We start from the raw sequence: 19922 nt of genomic DNA, 5'->3' as shown, positions 1-19922 counted from the left end.
CTTGGAGTGTGCTTTTTCTTAAATTGATTTGCTATGGATCCTATTTCCTTGAATTTCGACATTATCCTTGACACAGTAGTATGTTGAACATTTTTTCCTGGATGCCGTTCATTAAAAATGTTAGCTACTTGCTGGTAGTTTGTTATGTATACATGAATTGATGACAATTAACCGAACTTGTTTTTTAAAATAAAGGGGATATCTGTCAAAAATAAGCAAAACGATAACTTTATCCTAGTTGCATAAAATTTGGCATATGGATATAAAATTGCCGTAGACACAATTTTTTCAAGTAACTTTTTTTTAAATTCGATCTAGAAATGCACTTTTTAAATTTTTTTCAAAAAAAAAGTTGAATTTGACAAGCACTGAACGTCAGTGGGTCGCATCATTTCAAGTTAAATTTAAAGCACAAACAAGTGCCGAAGTTAAACTTCATTGAAACTTTACGAAAAAAAAAAGAAGTTTCCCATATGGTGCGCACTTTAATGGTGACACTGTATAATGTATACATTAAACTCAGTTCAATGTATAAGTTCGAAATTTTTCTATAGGACGAAACTGCAGTAACGTTAGTTACAAATAAAAGTGATAAAAAACATAGAAAGTTTCAATTCTCTTTCTTCATTATGGTTCCCTACCACGTAGTAACGGCTACACCCATCAATTTATTATTATTATTATTAGTGTGTTATTACCGAGTATACAGGACATCCTTTATTACTTGTTCATATTTATTGTTTGGCTTATTTGCCTCATTGTTATGTTATAACCCAACATGTAGGTTATGATAACAGAGGAGAAGTCTTTCTACTACACATCATTTTTATTATTGGTATGTAGTGATACAAGCGAATGTTAAGTCCTATAAATCAGGACATAATAGGAATATGTATTCTAAAAAAACGACATCACCGCGAAAGTATGCAGTCGGCAACCGCCGGTAATACTCTAGAAACGAACCGACTATAGATTTCTAGAAGCGATCGTTACCGATATATAAGGAAACAAAATTATGGCGGATTTGAGGCAGAACCATTCTTGTGCCACCGGCAAGAATTGAACCTTCAAGTTGGAAGGTACCCACCGCCACAGGGGAGCCAGCTACTGTACTTGGAGATTCACCAATTGAATTGATGTTGGGCAGCATGGAAGAAGCCAAAAGATGATCAGAAGCAAACAGTAATTAATTCTCATGGTTATTCTGTCAAACATTTAAAAATAATTTAATAATCGATAATCATACATAACGTGACATTTATTTATTTTGTTAGACCGGGACACATCTGCGGAAATATATAATAAGAATTTTTTTTAGTGTTTTACAAGTATTTTATTATAGAAGATAGAATAACACAAAATAGTCAAAGCTCTAAACACAACATTTTTAAATTAGCATGACTTACTAACTAAGCCCCCAGAAGTGGCGTGATTTCTAGTCGTATTATTGTATTTGTCGGTTGAACAAATTTTTTTTAAATATCGGGTATTGTTTTTAGATACGTGTGTAACTCAGTACATGATTTATTTATATTAATTTTCGTAATCAGAATAGCTTTCAGTACTGCGACACTTAACTGTGTTTTATCACTAGTCCATATTTTGTTCATTTGGGAAAAAACTCTTTCGACTGGTGCGTTACTACCAGGTAGACACATAACGTACTCAATAATTATGGAAAAGTTTGTTAAATGAAGGTTGTTAGTACGGAAATGCTGGAATAATTCAACCCAACGGTTTAAAGTCGATACATTCTCGGCATTCCTACCAGGGATTTTTTCATCTGTCGCATAGTTGGAAATGAATGTAAACTCATCAAAGACTTTCGTATCTTGGCTGCTGCTAATAAACTCTTGCGCGATCAGTAAATCCATTACTTTCTGCACCTCTTCCCACGTAGGCACCTTGGTTAAGTTTGCCCATTCAAACACTTCCAGTTCTTTGTTGAACTGACACTACTGCTCTAAGTATTCTTTGCTTGTTTATAAAACTCGGCCGCCGCAGTTTTTACATTCTGCTGGTCAACAGCAATTTCGCTTTCTTGTAATTTTACAAGGAGGTTACAGACGATGTGGGGAAGAAAAATCGTATTCTCTTTTTGTGCCAGGTTATCTCGGAGACGATTAATTACCTCGTATTGTCTCCACAAAACGCCACAATTTTTTTGTTCAAGTCATTGACAGACAATACTTCTTTCAAATAATTGACAATTATATCCGATGTTTCACCTTGCTGCTCCCGAAACTCTAAAACCTTGACTTTCACGCCTTCGCATGGTAAAAAATAGCGAATCAAAACTGGGAATACTTTGATTGAGTCATGGTTTGAAGCATCTGTTAGTAGAGTTAGGCAGTGGGCTTTGAGTAAATGCTCTTTAAAATCTTCGGTTGCCTTAGTTGACAGCACATTTACCACAATAGCTTGAGATTTTGTACGTGCACCTCTAAATTTTTGCTCAAAACATGCTTAAATTAAAGGAGAAGAACAATCATTTGAACGAAAACTGTGATTATGTTGCATGCTGTGAAACGCCTAAGTACCCTCAGCTGCAGCTATTTCCAAATCCTTGGAAGTCGGCAAATCGGTTTTCTAAAAAAAACTAACCATTGACGAGCTTGAAGCAGCAGCAGCAAGCCTGTGTTTTTCTGATTTTAAATGGTGTTCTGTATCACTGGCACCACCATGTACAACACTAAAATCAGTATGACACTTTTCACAAGTAACGTCTGCGGTACCATCTTTTCTTTGTTTTATAAATGGATATTTCTGTTGCAAACTAATATTGAAAGAGCACTCGCGTTTAGGCATTTGTTTTACAAATCACTGCATTGCGTACGATACTCGTTTTGTCCGACTTGAACTGAATTAAAACAAAACATTGCAGTCGTTGCCGGAAGACAGAACATCGGTAAGCGCGGGCGGAAGGGATTTCCGCAGACGTTACGTGTGTTATCTATCTGTCCTGCTCACACGCATTGGCGCAGCACCGCGTGGGCGGGCGGTGCGCTCTGTCGTCATTTGCCTGCCCGTGCGGGGAGTCGGGCCTCGCATTTCGAACGGAAAAAATAAATTTTAAACTATTGTTGGGTCTGCTTTCAAAACCGGGACTATATTGGCTTCCCTGGGGACACCGGGATAGACTGCCTGAAACCGGGACTGTCTCGCCCAAACCGGGACGTATGGTCACGTTAATCATACATAATACATAGGGCGAAAAAATTATCGTACATCTGGCAAAGCACCACATACGTTTCTAAAAGTCAATTAAACTGCCAGAATGAAAATGAAAAGATAAATACATGAGCACTCTTCCGATCATCCACAATTTAATTTCAATTTACGTAATTTTGTGTTTATGTATTAATTATGATTTTCCTGGTCCTGATTTTCCACAATTTGTCTTCAAAAGAAGACCACCTACCTCCATTGACGATGCTCAATAAACTGAAACAGCTTAATGCAGGTGGCATTTAAAATAAAATTGTGGATGGAGAACTTATGCAGGGGGGGCCAATAAAAACAAGACCCATTTCTCATAAATGACGTCCGACAAAAAAATCGGTCGCACACGTCCATTTTTATTTCGAAGGAAAATCTTGGTCTGAACATACTTATTTCGTGAAGTTCTTACTCAACCCCCCAAGAAGCTACATATATGGACTGAAATTCATGGCGACCGAGTAGTTGATGCTTTTTTCCCACAAGGAAATCTCGGAAAAGAAATTTTCATCAAATTGTGAGAAGACTTAAAATTATTATTGTTATTATTATTCTTACCCTAACGAGATTCTCGATAGCGTCCCTGTGTCTGCTTGATAAATGTCCTAGTAGCGGCTTGTTGGCGTCTCGCAGAAGGACTTCTATCGAGTGAATCGTGTAAGCCAAAGTTTTCCAACACATCGGAGCGAGTCGTTTATCTGACGGGTGAGGGTTGACGTTTAACCCTCGCGTGTATGCAACCTGAGTGAACAGTTGGATCATGTCTTTGTGAGGTTCGTCGATGAAGGGAACTTCCGTCGGAAATAGCTGCCGAAACTTATCAGATAGATCGGAGTCGAGCTCGTAGCTGTAAAAAACTTGATGAGGCTGCAGTATCCAGTTTACTTCACAGTCAACACTCGGAGGCTCGATGTTCGTGCCATGCATGCATGCGTCACAGTGTTTGTTGTTGCATTCATCTGAGGTGTTGCATTTGAAGACGCCATGACAGACCATTTGCTTTTTGGCTAGGACTTGGGAGATACCAGCTATGAATTCTTGGAAAGATATATCGTTTTTTGGGTACGAGGGTTGAAGATAGTTGAGGGAAGGAAGTAAGGGAAGGACGGTGTTGCTCAAACATTCGCACAGTGGACAAAGAAATTCTTGCTTGTCTATGTCGAAGCTGGCTGGATGCCTTAATCTAGAAAAAAACGGAGTCTTTCATGATAACTCATAAACAGTAATTTTGCCTATTTTTTTCACAAAACATGTTATCAAATGTATTTGAAAGATTATATCATATGAATTATGAAGACAACTTTCATTACCAAAATATTTAAAAAATATTTACTGTTGTTGCCTCCTTCACTATACAAGAACAAAGCCGTAGCCAGGGGGGGATCAATCCCCCTTGATCCCCCCGAAAGTTCTACAAGCAACGGCCATTCAAAAATTATATCAAATACAACGATTGCCTATTTTAAACATCACAAGAGCCATGAGAATAACACCAATCACGGCAATGGAATTAATTACTGGTCTGTCCCCTCTGGACCTGTACGTTAAGGAGGTTGCGTTAATGGCCATGTTACGATTGCACACGGCTGGTGTAAACCTCGAAGTAGGAATGGGTCAATTGAGGCTGAGCCTATGGCAAGAAGCGCTCACTGCGCAACCTCTGCTGCAGGCAACCAGTGATGCAATTGTACCCAGGTTTGTGTTTAATAAACCCTACAAAATACAAATAAAACAGAACATAGAGTCAGATGCTACAAAAGCAATATGCATATATACAGACGGCTCAAAAACCAAAGAAGGCTCAGGATGTGAAGTGTACTCCAGATCACTAAGCCTAAGGATTAAGTGGGGAATAGGAAAAAATACCAGCGTGGTTCAAACAGAACTGGGTGGTATATCAATTGCCACAAAATAAATAACCAGGAAAGACATTTCTGGCAAAAAAAATAACAATCTGCACTGATAGCAGACGAGCCCTATTAGCCTAGAACAGACGTGTTACCTCAGGGCTAGTACTAGAGAGCCACCAAGATTTAGCCAAAGCCTCGCTAGATAATAACATTATCCTGATGTGGATTAAAGGCCACGAAAGGAGTAAAGGTAACCAGGAAAAATCTACGCTTAACAGTAGGATTTCTGACTGGCCACTGTCAACTAAGAAAACGCCTCCATAATATGGGGTTAGTGGACACACCTTTATGCGGGATGTGTGAACAGAAAGATGAAACTGTCAGGCATGTCCTATGCGAGTGTGCGCTCGGCGAGTCTTGGCCTACACCTGCCGATATGAAGGAGATGTCTATTAGTGACCTGTCCACCTTCCTGGAAAGGACAGGATCGACGATGACCTAGGAGGACAATTCCTTGGGAGGATGTACAATGGGTCATATGTGGCCTAAGTGCTGTGGGCATACACTCACCCTCCCTACTCTACAGATACAGATATTATTGGAATTAAAAAATCCGTTAAAAATTTTATCAAGTCCGTGGCAAAACGAACCAAGTGCTTGAAAGAGTGCTTTAAACTTCGTATAAATTACCTGCATATTATCTTCCTAGTTTTTGTTTAAAAATTAGGGATTTTCAGCTTATATCTGTTACCAATACGATCTCCAACAATCTATTCAGTAACTAACTAACAATAACAGTTCATCGAATCACCAAAAGTTGTTTTTTGTTACAAAACAACTTCTTCGGCAACCCTCAAGGACCTAAAAGAAATCTAAAGGGGTTCAGTCGGGTGATCTTGTAGGCCACCTGACAGAACCACGTGTTTAATCCTTCATTCAAATATATCAATTATCATTGTACTCCTAAAAGTATGAAGATTTCAAAAATGTAATAATATACAAGGTGTTTTATTTTGAAATCAAAAGTTGATGTCATTTCCGGAGTAACCAGAAATTGCAAAAAAATCTCCCAATACGTCAAAAAGAGCCCTTTGTGAGCATATTTAATAGCGTTGGTTTATCTCTTCAAAATAATCTCTGGCATAATCAATTGTCCGGAAGTTCTCTCTATTATACCATTCAATGTTCCAAATAGACAAACCAGACAAAAAAACTTATTTGTTGTACCACATCACTCAACTAACTATGGTTTTTATACACCCATCTCAAATATGTTAAGATTGAGAAATACATATTGTCATAGATGTTGATTTCTTCTGCGAAAATCCAAAGATTTTTAAAAAACAAAAAGCTAGATTGTAGTTCAGTTGATTTCTATTCATGATTTTATGATCAGTGATAATGTTGTTAAATTGAAATTTTATTATTATTTAATATTTATATATTTCAGATATTATTATATTTTTGTATTCTGATATGATTTCAATGTGATATAGTGCATAAGTTAAACGTCACAACATATATGTTATTTCTTAACTGTATTGGGGTAACCCGTTTATAAATAAATAAATAAAAAATAAAGAAAACATGGAGGTGTACCATAAGTCTGTGTCACCCGATAACTGTGAACAAAATTGTTCACAGTTGTGCATTATTGAAAAACTCACTACTAGATCTAAATACCAATAAATTAATATTATAATTACAGTGAAGTTATATTTGTTAAACAATTTCTGTAAGCCAAACCGAGAGTATGTGTAACTTTCTTGTGACAAATCAAATATTTTTTAGAAACTTTGACACCAATGCATGGAGAGTGATGAGTGCTCCACAAAAAAAAATATGTTGATAAGATATATATTTGTATCTAGATTGAGATCAATATTTTTGTCTAAAAACGTTTATTACTACTCACATTAAATATAAGAGAAAAGTCTCACCTGTAAGGTCTTCTGTGCTCTCGAAGCATAATATTTTCAAAATACTTCCTCCAGCAATCACTGTGCATTACATGGCCGCACGTGCTGGTGTGGGGTGAAGGCCCTAAGTTGGCGTGAAGATACAAGGGATCATGCCTGGAGACATCCATAAATTGTTCCTCATGTTTATTTTGACAGAGAACAGTAGCCTGTTGCACAAAGGCTGCGAGAACCATAGTCGGCCCATCAGCAGTGATTTTTTCTTCTTCCTGGCATAGTATGCAAATGTGATTATTTTCAACGGAAAGCCTCGCGGATTGATTTGGTCCTAGAGCAATCGGCTCATCCTCCAGCGTTACTGACATGTCCATGTTTTCGACTAGGCTCGATGTTCTGGTTTTTCTACGTGGAAACATATCTTTTGAGATTATACTGAATAATCAAAAAATGTAATCGAGCAAAATTCACATTTGTAACGCAATTACAGTACTGGTAGATTTGTGCTGATGAGACAAAAATTTAAAATATTTTTGCGAATCTTCGATACTGCGTGATTCAATACTAATTTACTTATTTATAATAATAATAATAATATTTATTTACCAAATCTTCTTAGAATTATTTCATTGAATATTGAAAAGCATAAAGGTATCCTTAGTACATTTATATATAGTTTACAAATAAAAACGATTGCCACTTAGGTTCACATGGAACCTGTCTGTGGAAACAAATGTTTTTCTTTGTTTCATCTTAAAAGAATCATGATTTTTCTACCTCATCAGTTTATCAGTTCACAGCCTGTTACTGCGGAAATAAATAATTTTCAAATTCTCTAGTAAGCTTTTAAGAGGAAATTAAAACTAATCAAGAAGAAAAGAAAATAAAAAAAATAAATACATAAATAAGAAATGAATCAATTTGCTGGGTCAACAATGTTTTTGACAAATTGTCTACTTTGTTCAAGGATCCATTTATTAATGTGTTTCTTCATCAGACCAATATTATTAAGTATTTTAACTGAGACAGGAACATGATTTAGAAGTTTAACTCCAATATAGGTGAAGCATCTTTGACCAATTGTTTTTTTTTGCTCTTGGTATGTATACTGCTGCAGAGTTTTGAGCTCGTGTTATTCGATTGTGGGGTAAGTCTTTCAAGTAATTTCTATTTTTCATGAGAAATGTGATAATCGTTTCATTTTGCTTCAAATCTAAAATAAGTGCAGTAGCAGTTATACCACCCCAACCAATTATACCGTATTGTAGAAGAGATTCTACAAATGCGTGGTATAATATTTTCAATTTGCTAAGGGTATATTTTGGAGCTGGCGAAACCTGTATAGAAGTCCTCTCAATTTAGTTTTCAAGTTATGTACTTGAATATTCCATCTGAGAAAGATATCTATGTGAATACCTAAGTACTTTGCTGATTTAACTAACTTGACATTTTTGGAAGATATATTATATATTGTGGTGAATATGAGTCATAAGAAGTGAATAGAAGTACTTTAGTTTTTTCAAAGTTGATTGTGAGTAAATTTGCTCTAAACCAATTAGTTAATGATTCCAGATCACGTTCAGCAATATTTCTAACGTCTTCCCATCCATTTGCGGTATATAATATAACAGTCATCAGCAAATTAAATTTATCTTCCCACAAGATTGTTGAGAAAATAATGAATTCAGATACACAAGGAATAAGATAGGACCTAAGACGGTTCCCTGAGGCACACCACAAGATACATTTCTTTTTTCACTCAATTCGCCATTTATCTGGACTCTTTGGGTACGACCTTCAAGGAAACTATGGAAAAATTTATTAACATTACCCCTTACACCCAGATTTTCCATCTTGCTGAGCAAAAGTGCATGGCTTATGGTGTCAAATACCTTTGCCAAATCAAGTAGTACACCTAGGCAAGCTTTTTTTCATGTATAGCCTTATATATTGTGGATGTTACATCTGCTATAGCATCCTCGGTCCATCAATGTTCTTGAAATCAATACTGATATTTTGACAAAATGTTTTTTCTATTTAGATATGAAATCAATCGTTTTTTAATTATCTTTTCAAATATTTTTGAAATAGAGGATAAGACTGACAAGGGCCGATAATTTGAAACATTTGTTTTGTAGACTGGAATAATCTTGGCCTCTTTCAGATGTTTTGGAAACACGCCTTGCTCTATAGCCATATTGAATATATGTGAAATTGGTTTAGAAATAAACTCAGATGATGTTTTTAGTATTTCATTCGAGATATCGTCTAGACCAGGTGATTTTTTCATCTTCAAGTTACTTATGATTTCTCTAACTTCATTTGAGTCGGTGTTGGACATATACATAGAATTTGGAAGTCTTACTTCCCCTTTTTCGATTTTCTCATAAGGTATTTTTGCAACTAATTTTGTTCCTACTTCCGCAAAATAATCATTGAATTCGTTACAAATATCTTTCAACTCAATAAGTTCGCCCTTTATGTCTGACTGTATTTTAGGTATGCTATTTTTAACATGGATTCTGCAAGGGAAGGTCTACTGCCACCAATTTGGCTGCCTACCAAAACTTCAACACAAATAAGCTTGAGCAAGGGTTCCAAGTTGATATTATCTACACGGACCTTGCTAAAGCCTTCGATTCAGTTTGTCATGAACTAATAATTTTAAAACTTAATAATCTTGGAATAACGGGCAGATACTTGAAATTTGTCAAATCCTACCTTTCCGGTAGATCGCAGAATGTGAGGATAGCTGACAGTGTGTCAGAAACAATTCATGTGACTTCAGGGGTTCCGCAAGGTTCGCACATTCGCTCTATATTATTTCTACTCTTTATTAATGATGTTAAATCAGTGTTTAAAAACTGTAATATCTCTCTGTATGCGGACGACCTTAAGTTTTTCAAAACAGTGCAATCTACCAATGATATTGAATGTATTCAGAATTACCTAGATAGCTTTTGTACCTACTGTGATACTAATTGTCTAAAAGTTAACATTAAGAAATGTAATGTGTTGAGATTTTATAGAATAAGACAGCCTGTCATTGGAAACTACTCCATTAATGATGTAACTCTTCAAACCGTCAAAAGTTTATGCGATTTGGGAATTACTTTTGATAAAGATCTAAGCTTTATTGAACATGTCAATAATATCTGTAATAAAGCATTCAGAATGCTCGGATTTATCAAAAGGAATACCCGCCATATTACAGAATATGATGCTATAAAGTCATTATACTTTTCACCGGTTCGAAGTATTTTGGAATACAATAGTGCTTGTCATAAAGAGAGACTTGAAAAAGTGCCTACCCTACTTTGGATTTACCTCGCAGCTATTTTAGATGACCTTTGCCTTTCTGTTAACTCCAGATCCTTAAAAAGCAATCACATTTTTTCATTTGGGTTGCGATTCCACAAGACTAACTATGGCTTGATGGCAATAAGTTGTAGGCTTCAAAAAAATTTCAATACATACTTTTCAGAACTTGATCTTTTTCATTTGTCATATTTAAAATTCAAAAAAATTGCAATCGGACGATTTCATCAGATTGTTCATTAAACTTCTGAATAGTCGTTTATTAGATAGATAGATATTTATTTTAAATTGAAGGGGTTATATTTTTAGGAGTGATTAATTTTTGGGAAAGAAAGTTTTTGGAAGATTCCCTCATCCTTGTTTTTTGTATCAAGATGGAGTAGTAGAAAGCCAAAAACTTTCTTTCCCAAATATTTATTTTCTCCTTCATTGCCACTATTACATGGATTAGGTAAGTCAGAAATACATAAAATGAAATGTATAAGGTATATATACTAAACATATCTTCCATAGACATGGATTGTGAACGTCAACTAGGATATAAACCAAAGTAAGCTTATGGAAATTACATAAAATATGAATTGTGTACAATTAAATAGCATACAACAGATACAAACTTAGCATACTGGAGATAAAATCCATGTATATACTAATACACTGTGTACACCGATACACTATTTGTGTGTTAGTATACACAGATGTGAGTTATGTATAACTGAAAATCGCAATTAAGATACAGGTCCAGATAACATTACAATATACCAACTGACCTTACACAAAACTAGAATGCAGGTAAACAATTATACCCACTAATTATCCTAACAAGGTTTATTTATTGGTTATGTACTACTATTTATAGTTTTTAAATAATTTTCAAAATCTTTTATATTGTAGAAGCAACCTTTGTTCATAATCTTTCTCAGTTCTTTTTTGAAGATTATTACGGACGAACATTTGATATTGTGAGGAAGCAAGTTGAAATAAGAACATCCTCTGTAGATTCCAGTATTTTTAAAGAATGTGTGATTAACCCTGCCCAGTCGCAAATTTTTAGAATTTCTAGTGGCATACTTTGAAATATCTCCGACTTTCTCAAAGTAATTGATGTTTGTTTTGACATACATTAAGATTTTCATGAGATATATACTAGTTAAAGTAGGGATGTTGTTCTGTATGAAAGTATCTCGGCATGATTTGTTATAGGAAAGATCAAATATTACACGAATTATCCTTTTTTGTATTACAAAAGGTCTTTCCATCTCTGTGCTATTTCCCTATGACATAATGTTGTAGTTCAGAGTTGAGTGAACTAATGCATAGTATACATTTAGTAGAGATTTTTTATGTTCAAGGATCTCTTCAGTTGCTTAATCGCAAAGCACTGGCTAGTGAGTTTTTTGCAGATAAAGTCAATGTGCCGGTTCCAGTGCATTTTGGAGTCGATGAATGTGCCTAAAAATGTTGCATCTTCACACATGCTCATCGTGATATTGTTTATTAATATATTGTAGTCTGATTGGTTTTTATGCATTCCAGTGAATTCAATGCATGTTGTCTTACTAATATTGATTAAAAGTTGATTTCTTTGGCACCATTCATGAAATTCATGTATGACTGTAAGGGCCCTGTAATTTGCTTCTTCTCGCGTTTTGCCATGCATCACTATTGAGGTATCATCTGCATACATGAATGTCTCTCCCGTACTTATGTGTAAAGGCAGATCATTGACATACAAGATGAATAGTAGCGGGCCTAGGATACTTCCTTGCGGTGTACCCAGTTCTATGCTAAATTTTTCTGATATTACATTTTCTGTCTGTACTACGAGCTGGCGATTGGTAACATATGAAATGACCCAGTCGTTCAGCGAGCCTCGTATGCCCAGCGAGTTGAGTTTATTGGACAATATCCGCGGATTCAGTGTATCGAATGCACGTGATAGGTCAAAGAGAATTCCTAACACGAAATAATTCTGTTCTAGTTTTTCGTATATGTACTGTGTGAATTCTGTCGTTGCCGTTTCGGTGGATCGGCCTTTTCTAAAACCATGTTGACACTTATGCAAGATTTCGTATTTATTTAAAAAAGAGGTTATACGATCATATGCAGCTTTTTCGATGACTTTGGAGATGGGACTAACCAGTGTAATTGCCCTGTAATTTTCAATTAGGCGCTCGTCCCCTTTTTTGAAGACTGGTATTGTCTTCGAAATTTTTAATAGATCTGGGAATTGGCCTGTGAGTAGAGAAAGGTTGATTATTTGGGTGAGATGAGGTGCTAAAATATATTTGCAATACTTTATTAATTTTACAGGTATTTCATCTAGACCAACTGAAGTCTTATTTTTGAGATTTGATATAATACTAATAACTTCGTGCTCACTATAGGGGTGAAAAAACATAGAAGCATGATTGACTACTTTAACACTATCATTGTCAGATGTCATAGTTATCGCATTTCTCAGTGTATTCGCAATAGAGTTTGTGAAATGTGTTCCAAACAAGTTTGCGATAGCAATGGGCTTGGATATCATGCCGTTTGCTGTATCTAACGTAATAGGTTTGCGGTTGATTTTGTGTCTGTTGATATTATTATTAACAAATTTCCAAACATCCTTTGATGTGTTGTGTGAATTTGTGTATTATTCCTTTTGATGATCATAACTTATTCTAGTGTTTGTACATGTCTTTTTTTTATTTGAATTTGAACTTAATGTACTACTTGACAAATGAAAATGCATACCTTTATTTATTATGAAGTAATAACTTGACTCTAGGGTTTGTTTGCACATTGATGTAACATTTGGGACTTTATTACAATTCTGTAATGTACATGACATAGTTACGTTTTTGTTTTATAATTTAATTGATCATTAATGTTGAATGTCTTTAAGCTTATTCTTGTCTTTTTAATATTTTTTCTTTTATATGTTCCATTTAGTATTTTATTAATAGTTTGTGGTGTACTGGACTAATAAAAAATAAATAGGTTTATTTATTTTTAAGCAATTACAATAGTTTATATTAAGGATTTTACTTGTTGAGTTCATAACTGAAATCTAATACTTGACTAATGCTTTCTTGATATACCATTTGGGATTTTATAATAATTCTTTAGTGTATTTGACCGATAAATAAATAAATAAATAATTGTTTGTAAAATCATCAACTATTTTCCAAAGATTTTTTGAAGAGTTTTGGTTATTATTTATTTGGTTTTTAAAGTAATCAGTTTTTATTTTTTTTCGGAGAGTATTTATCTTGTTTCTATAATAAATATATTCTTTTTTGTAGTCTTCATGTAGATTTTTAACGTGTTTAATAAATAATTTATCACGCTTTTTCATAGATGTGATTAAACCCCTTGTAATCCAAGGCTTTTTTTCTTTGACCATTGCACTTTTATACATGTGGTTGATTGAGATATCATTTCTTTAAATGTGGAAATGAATATATTCATACTCGTTTTTGGTTCTTTCTTTTCATAGATTTCAGTCCATGCCTGTTGCTGTAGTAGTTCCAACATTTTGTTTTGATTTATCTTATTTATAAACTTCGCTTTGTTGTTTGGTATTTCTTGTATAGGGGTGTCATTTTTCAGTATCGCAACCGTAGGGAAATGATCTGTTATTGAAGTTTTGATTATTGCTGAAGTTACCATTTCTGGGACAAACGTTTTACTTTTAAGAAAAATGTGGTCCAGGAAAGAGCTGGAGGTCTGAGTTATGCGAGTAGGCTTATTGATCACTGAAACAAATCTGAATTCTGAAAGAATATTCATATAATCATCAATAGAACCATTTTTATTTTGTTTTTCCAATATATTAATGTTCATGTCACCCACGATAGTTATGTGATCATATTTTCGATAATCTACGTTTGTTTGAAGGTGATTGACAATGTTTCATGATGAATTTCACTAGTTCGGACTTCCATTGTCTACTATATAAAATGATTTGAAATGCCTGGAACAACTAAAAAAGAAGAATTAAAAATGAATAGCTGAAAATAACAACTATATTAAGCAAAATAAACCTGGAAATAATAGTGAAATAAAATACAAGTAAAATAGAACAATTGAACAAAAATAAATAAAAATAATCACCCGAAGACGATTGTAGATACTAACAATTGAAACGTCGTGAACTAACGTGACTGGAATCTCTCAACTTTTTATTTTCTTTTTTCATTTCTTTATTTTCATTTATTTTTGTTCAATTGTTCTATTTTACTTGTATTTTATTTCACTATTATTTCATTTCAGGTTTATTTTGCTTAATATAATTGTTATTTTCAGCTATTCATTTTTAATTCTTCTTTTTTAGTTGTTCCAGGGATTTCAAATCATTTTATATAGTAGACAATGGAAGTCCGAACTAGTGAAATTCTTCGATAATCTATTTGGGAGAGATGTTGCTTCAGATTATAATTAAATTTATCCATACAGGTTGATGGCGATCTGTAAATAGCTATAATGCATATTTTTCTATTATTTACATCTAAAATCAATTCAATGGCATTTGTTACTCCTAATTTAATGAAGTGGTGTTCATATATAACGTTAGATTGAATGTATATGCTAATTCCATCATTTTGATTGAGCTGATCAATGCTATGAATATGAATTACATTATAGTTGCTAATATTGAAAATAGGGTCATGAGTCTTGTTCCATGTCTCGGTTAAAATGATGCATTTAAAAACGAGGAAACACTGATTTTTGAAAAACTATAAACAGATGAATATGTACAGGGAGAAATAACTTACATATTCTAACGTCCCGGTTTTTAGTTTTTTCCCCATTCGCAAAAGTGTTCTTAAACTATCTTTCACTTAAGGAAATACTGACGAATATCGAAGTGGATTATTTTCCAAACTCAAAGTGAGCGGTAGGTAATACATGTAACTTTGAAATGGATGTTATTGAACAGTTGCTTAATTCAAAGGCATTACTAAGACGGCAGAAATACACTTTATGCAAATCACTACTGCTCTGTTTAAAAAATCTGTGCTTCCGTTAACCAGCTGTCGCACCCCTACGAACGACAACCCTCAAAAGTTGAAACTTGTGCCAGCTAAGGACTAACGAGGTCTTACCTTTTAACGTGTGATTCCTAACACGGGTTGGACGATAGCAAGTGAAAATCGATCATTCAGCCTGGGGCTTGAACCACCGACCAACACGGCGGTCGATTTGAGTGAGTGAACAAAGCTCCCACGTCGAACCGACCGGCTACCGATCGACCGACTAGATGTACTATATGGTTCATTCTCTCTTTAGAAAAATTTTCTCCTTTATGACAGCCTTAAAATATAATCAGGAAAGCTATACTGAAAGGTTTACATGAAGAGAGGTTTTTTGCCGTGGATTCTGGAAATATTCGATGAAAAGCGAATCAGTATATTATTGTGATTAAAATGGCTGCCACGAATGAGTTGAAATATTTATTTGCTAATGGAATCATACAACAACATATATCTAATATATGGAAATCTTGTGTAACGGTGTTTGTGGTAGTACTTCTCCGAAACGACTCAACCGATTTTTATGAAATTTTCTGTGTATATTTGGTAAATACGAGAATAGCTCGTAAAATATTTCATTCCGACAGGTGATGAGTGTCCCTATTCAGAAAAAAAATTGACGATATTAAAAATACCGAGACCAGAATATTTGGAAAAGTTATTAAAAAAGAAAATATCAAATTTCATAAGACATAGCCGGCCGGGTTGACGTGGGTGGTTTTCTCCAATGACCTGAATCGACCGCTGTGTGAACTGGTGGTTCAAGCCGCGAGCCCGAACCCGCCAACCCGTGTAAGGAATCACATGTTAAAAGGTAAGACTTCGTTAGTCCTTAGCTCGCACAAGTTTTGACTTCTGAGAGTTGTCGTTCGTAGGGGTTCGATAGCTAGTTAACGGAAAAATAGATTTTAAACAAAATAGATAAACAATCGGTAGAAAAATTTCAAAGTATAAGAACGTCAATTTATAAAAAAAATTAGTTAATGCGTTAAGCAATAAGTAAAGTGCCAATAATATACAAACAATAAAAACTAATGAAAAATTGAATAGAAAGAATGATGAAAACAGCATTGGTTTGAAAGGAAGTTTAAAGAAGCCACGTACATGTTGAACAACGATGCATCGCCCAAGTGACCTATGAATAGTCTTGAATTTATTAGGTCAGTAAACAATGCTCGATAAGATCAAAAACAGGACAACCACAAAGCCATCAACATGAGTTCCCGCCTTCACATGGATATAAAAGAAAATTTCCTCAGAAAATGCGTAAACTCTATCAATGCGCCGACATCTTTGTCCACATTGGAAATAGCCATTTCAGCGGAATTCAGATCAGTAAGCAGTTAGCTCGAGAACAACTTCCAACATGAGCCGTAAAGAACGAAAGGCTTTATTTGTCTTTAAAGATATAATGCCATCAGGTTTCTACTTGCAGACAAGGGCAATAGATGTATGGCAGTTGAGCAAAAGATGGAATGGGTTCTTCAAAAGATTGCATAAAATCCCACTGCATCGATAGAAAGAAAGATATAACAGACCTTGAAAAAACATCAACACTTCTTTTTCGAAAAAGGAGAGGTCATCGCTGATATTGTTCCACAGCAAGGTCCTTCACCTATATGGACCTCCAAAGATTCACAAGAAAAATGTTCTGCTGGTGTGAATAATTTAAAAAATTTCGTCGATTTACTGAAGGCAATCAAAATAAGAATACAACAAGAGAACAAGGAATAGAAGACGTCACTACAGAGGCATCCTTCCACATATCAGAGGAATGTCAGAGAAGAAGGTAAGAAATGGTTCCAATTCAACACCAGAACCTGCTTCAAATCTGGGAACATCATCCATAGCAATCTCACAGAAATCAAGTCACTGAACGATGACAACTACTCCAAGACAACTACTCAACGATGTATGTACATTATTAGTATCATTATTTAATCCTACAAAAGTAACAATTGGCTTATTATTGTAGCTGTAATATATGTACATACACAAAATAACCAATGAAAGAATTTATTAATAAATAACCTTTCTTTACATTATCCTATTGATATTGATCTCCAATGTTTTCAATTTTCTGCCTCACAAACATATATGCATATATTTTGTAGAGACGACATTTTTTTGATTCTGATTCAAATAATAACCTAAAGTTGTCTCAAGTTGAACAATATCAATATTAAATAGTTTAACTTACATTAGTTTAAGTTATCATTTCCGTAGGGCGTCCCGAGACCAGCGTACTATTCTTTTTATAAATATACTACTGTACACACCTGTTGCTACTTATACTCATTTTTTTGTTTTATACCTAGTCTTATAGGTTTTTAAGAATGTACCTTACCAACCTAGATTTCCTTCTCCAAAAAACCTATCTTTTGGAGCCAAAATCCTATATCCACTAATTGTCAAACTCACCTTTCGGGTGTAGTCTCCTCGAACAAGCTCGCATTCTTTGTGATGAAACTATTTTGCATGGCCTGCATCTGAGCCATTACCTTTGCTCTTCGGTCGGCTGCTAATTTTGACCTTCGTTCCTTCTCAGTATCAGGGGTTTTCGAAGTGGTAGCTTCTTTTTCCATCACCAGGTAATCGTCCTCTTTTTTGTCTGTCAGACGCTTGTATTTATTTAATGTCCACCTTAAGAGTCCTTTGTGGGAATCTATCCGAGGGCTTGTCAACAGTTCTTCCATCAGGGTAAACAGTTTATACTTGGAAGAGTTTTCTATAAACTTGAAGAAGGGGTAATTCTTTGATTCTTCCTCAAGAAGAGCATAGCCAATGAGATGTAGAACTTTGTGGAATTGTGGTTCGGAGAAGCTCCTGGCTCGAAGGTTGACGCATCTGAAAGGTTAAGATATTGTTTGGATTCAAAAGGTTGTTTGATATTAAGTTTAAAAATTTACTCAAGTTTAAATTCATTGCTGCATATTGCGCAAATTTCATTTATTATCACATGTGCAAAAATTAATTTATCAGTACGGGTGTTGTCCAAATGGATCAACGGAAGGACGACTTCTGTTTTCATGGAACGCATTTACAACAATGTTTACAAGGAAAAGTATGTAGGTGCGCAATAGCGCACCTACATACTTCAATTTACATACATACTTCAATTTATCTAAGGCATTTGATTCTATTAACTTTGATATTCTATCGGAAAAGTTATGTTCTATAGGAAGCCGTGGAATATTTTTACATTGGATATTGTCATATATATATAAGGCACTGAAGGGTATACGTTAGCTGGACATAGGACATATTTTATACTTTACTTGGAATTCCCCAGGGATCCATTTTGGGGCCGTTAATCTTTCTGCTTCAAGAGGAAAATTAATTGTGATTCTATATATTTTTTTATCATCATTTTTCCTCATTTGTTTAGTATAATTTCCGTACGCCACTGCAAGAGACTGATTAAGGCAATAACGTCAGTGATATTATATAAAGCACACATTGAAATTATTTTAGTAAATGTCCATTTTATTAGTTGGTGAAATTTTCTTTCATGATTTATGAAAATTCTCAATTAGTTTTTACCATTAATTGGCGCTCCGGGGCGACTTCATTGATTCCAGTGGCGCATTTGCTTTTTCAGCTGCAGGAAAACCCGAAAAAACCTGTTGTTTTTAGTTTTTACTTAAACTCAGATGAAATTATGAAAAATAAGAATTAAAACTCCCTATGTTTTTATACCACTTGCATACAAGTGGTATTATAACATAGGAAGTTTCAATTCTCATTTTTCATGATCTCCTACCAAATGGTAACGGCCTACATAAAATTATTAGTCATTACATAACATGTGTTAGCAATTTTGTGAACTGTCAAATGGTTCTTTTTTTCTGTTGGAATACAGGAGCTCCAAACTTGACGCCACAGGTTACTCACCATCCATGTTGTTAACTGGTAGGGAACTGAAGCTTCCGATAGATGTATTGTGTGGCAGTCCTTTCAAATGAATCTCAAAAGGTACCTATTTCAGAGTATGTGGATGACTTGAAGGAGGGACTGGAAATTGTACACGAATTTGCCAGGGCCAAATTACGGCTTTCCAGCGACAGGAGGAAGATAAGATTTGACAAAAAGTCACTGACAGTGAGCTTCAAGGAGGGCGATGCAGCGTGGCTGTACCAACCCCAACGTAGGAAACGTTTGTGTCCCAAATTGCAGAGACCATGGCAAGAACCTTACTTGGTAACCAAAAAGATAAACGATCTGGTGAACAGAATCCAATTGTCACCCAAAAGCAAGCCTAAAGTTGTCCACATAGGGCTGAGTCCTTACATGGGTCGTGATGTCCCCTACTGGAATGTTGTTTGGGGCGAACAACCTCAAGGAAGGGGGAAGTGTTGTAAATCATGCCTGAAAGAAAATAACGCCGGCCGCCACTGGTAACTATAAACCAAACGTGACGTAGCTTAGAGCGCGCGAATTCACGATAATTCCCCGCCACTCAAGAAGCAGCGAGAATAATGCTACATACTTTGACAGAACTTAGAAGAAATGTCTACGGCATTCGATTACGATATTTTAAGGCTAGCCATGAGGATATCGAGAGAGTCAAGTGGAAGCTGCAGTGCGGTACGCGA

General features: G+C 35.0%; 1 protein-coding gene across 1 annotated transcript in view; it reads right to left on the bottom strand.

Annotated features, from left to right (window-relative positions):
- Positions 1-19922, bottom strand: part of Ubr1 (Ubr1 ubiquitin ligase) — a 185222-nt gene that overhangs the window by 8863 nt on the left and 156437 nt on the right. The window contains exons 12-14 of the mRNA XM_074185230.1: positions 17749-18174; positions 7010-7390; positions 3778-4402 (exon numbers count right to left, since the gene is read on the bottom strand). Of these exons, the coding sequence (XP_074041331.1) occupies positions 3778-4402; positions 7010-7390; positions 17749-18174 (1432 nt within the window). The remainder of the gene's footprint in view (positions 1-3777; positions 4403-7009; positions 7391-17748; positions 18175-19922) is intronic.

This window comes from Leptinotarsa decemlineata, unplaced genomic scaffold (genome assembly GCF_025532065.1).
Source record: "Leptinotarsa decemlineata unplaced genomic scaffold, Ldec_3_MD MMD2_tig00026369_RagTag_RagTag, whole genome shotgun sequence".
NCBI lineage: Eukaryota > Metazoa > Arthropoda > Insecta > Coleoptera > Chrysomelidae > Leptinotarsa > Leptinotarsa decemlineata.
The sequence above is the reverse complement of the archived record's forward strand: the minus strand, read 5'-3'. Positions and strand labels throughout refer to the sequence as shown.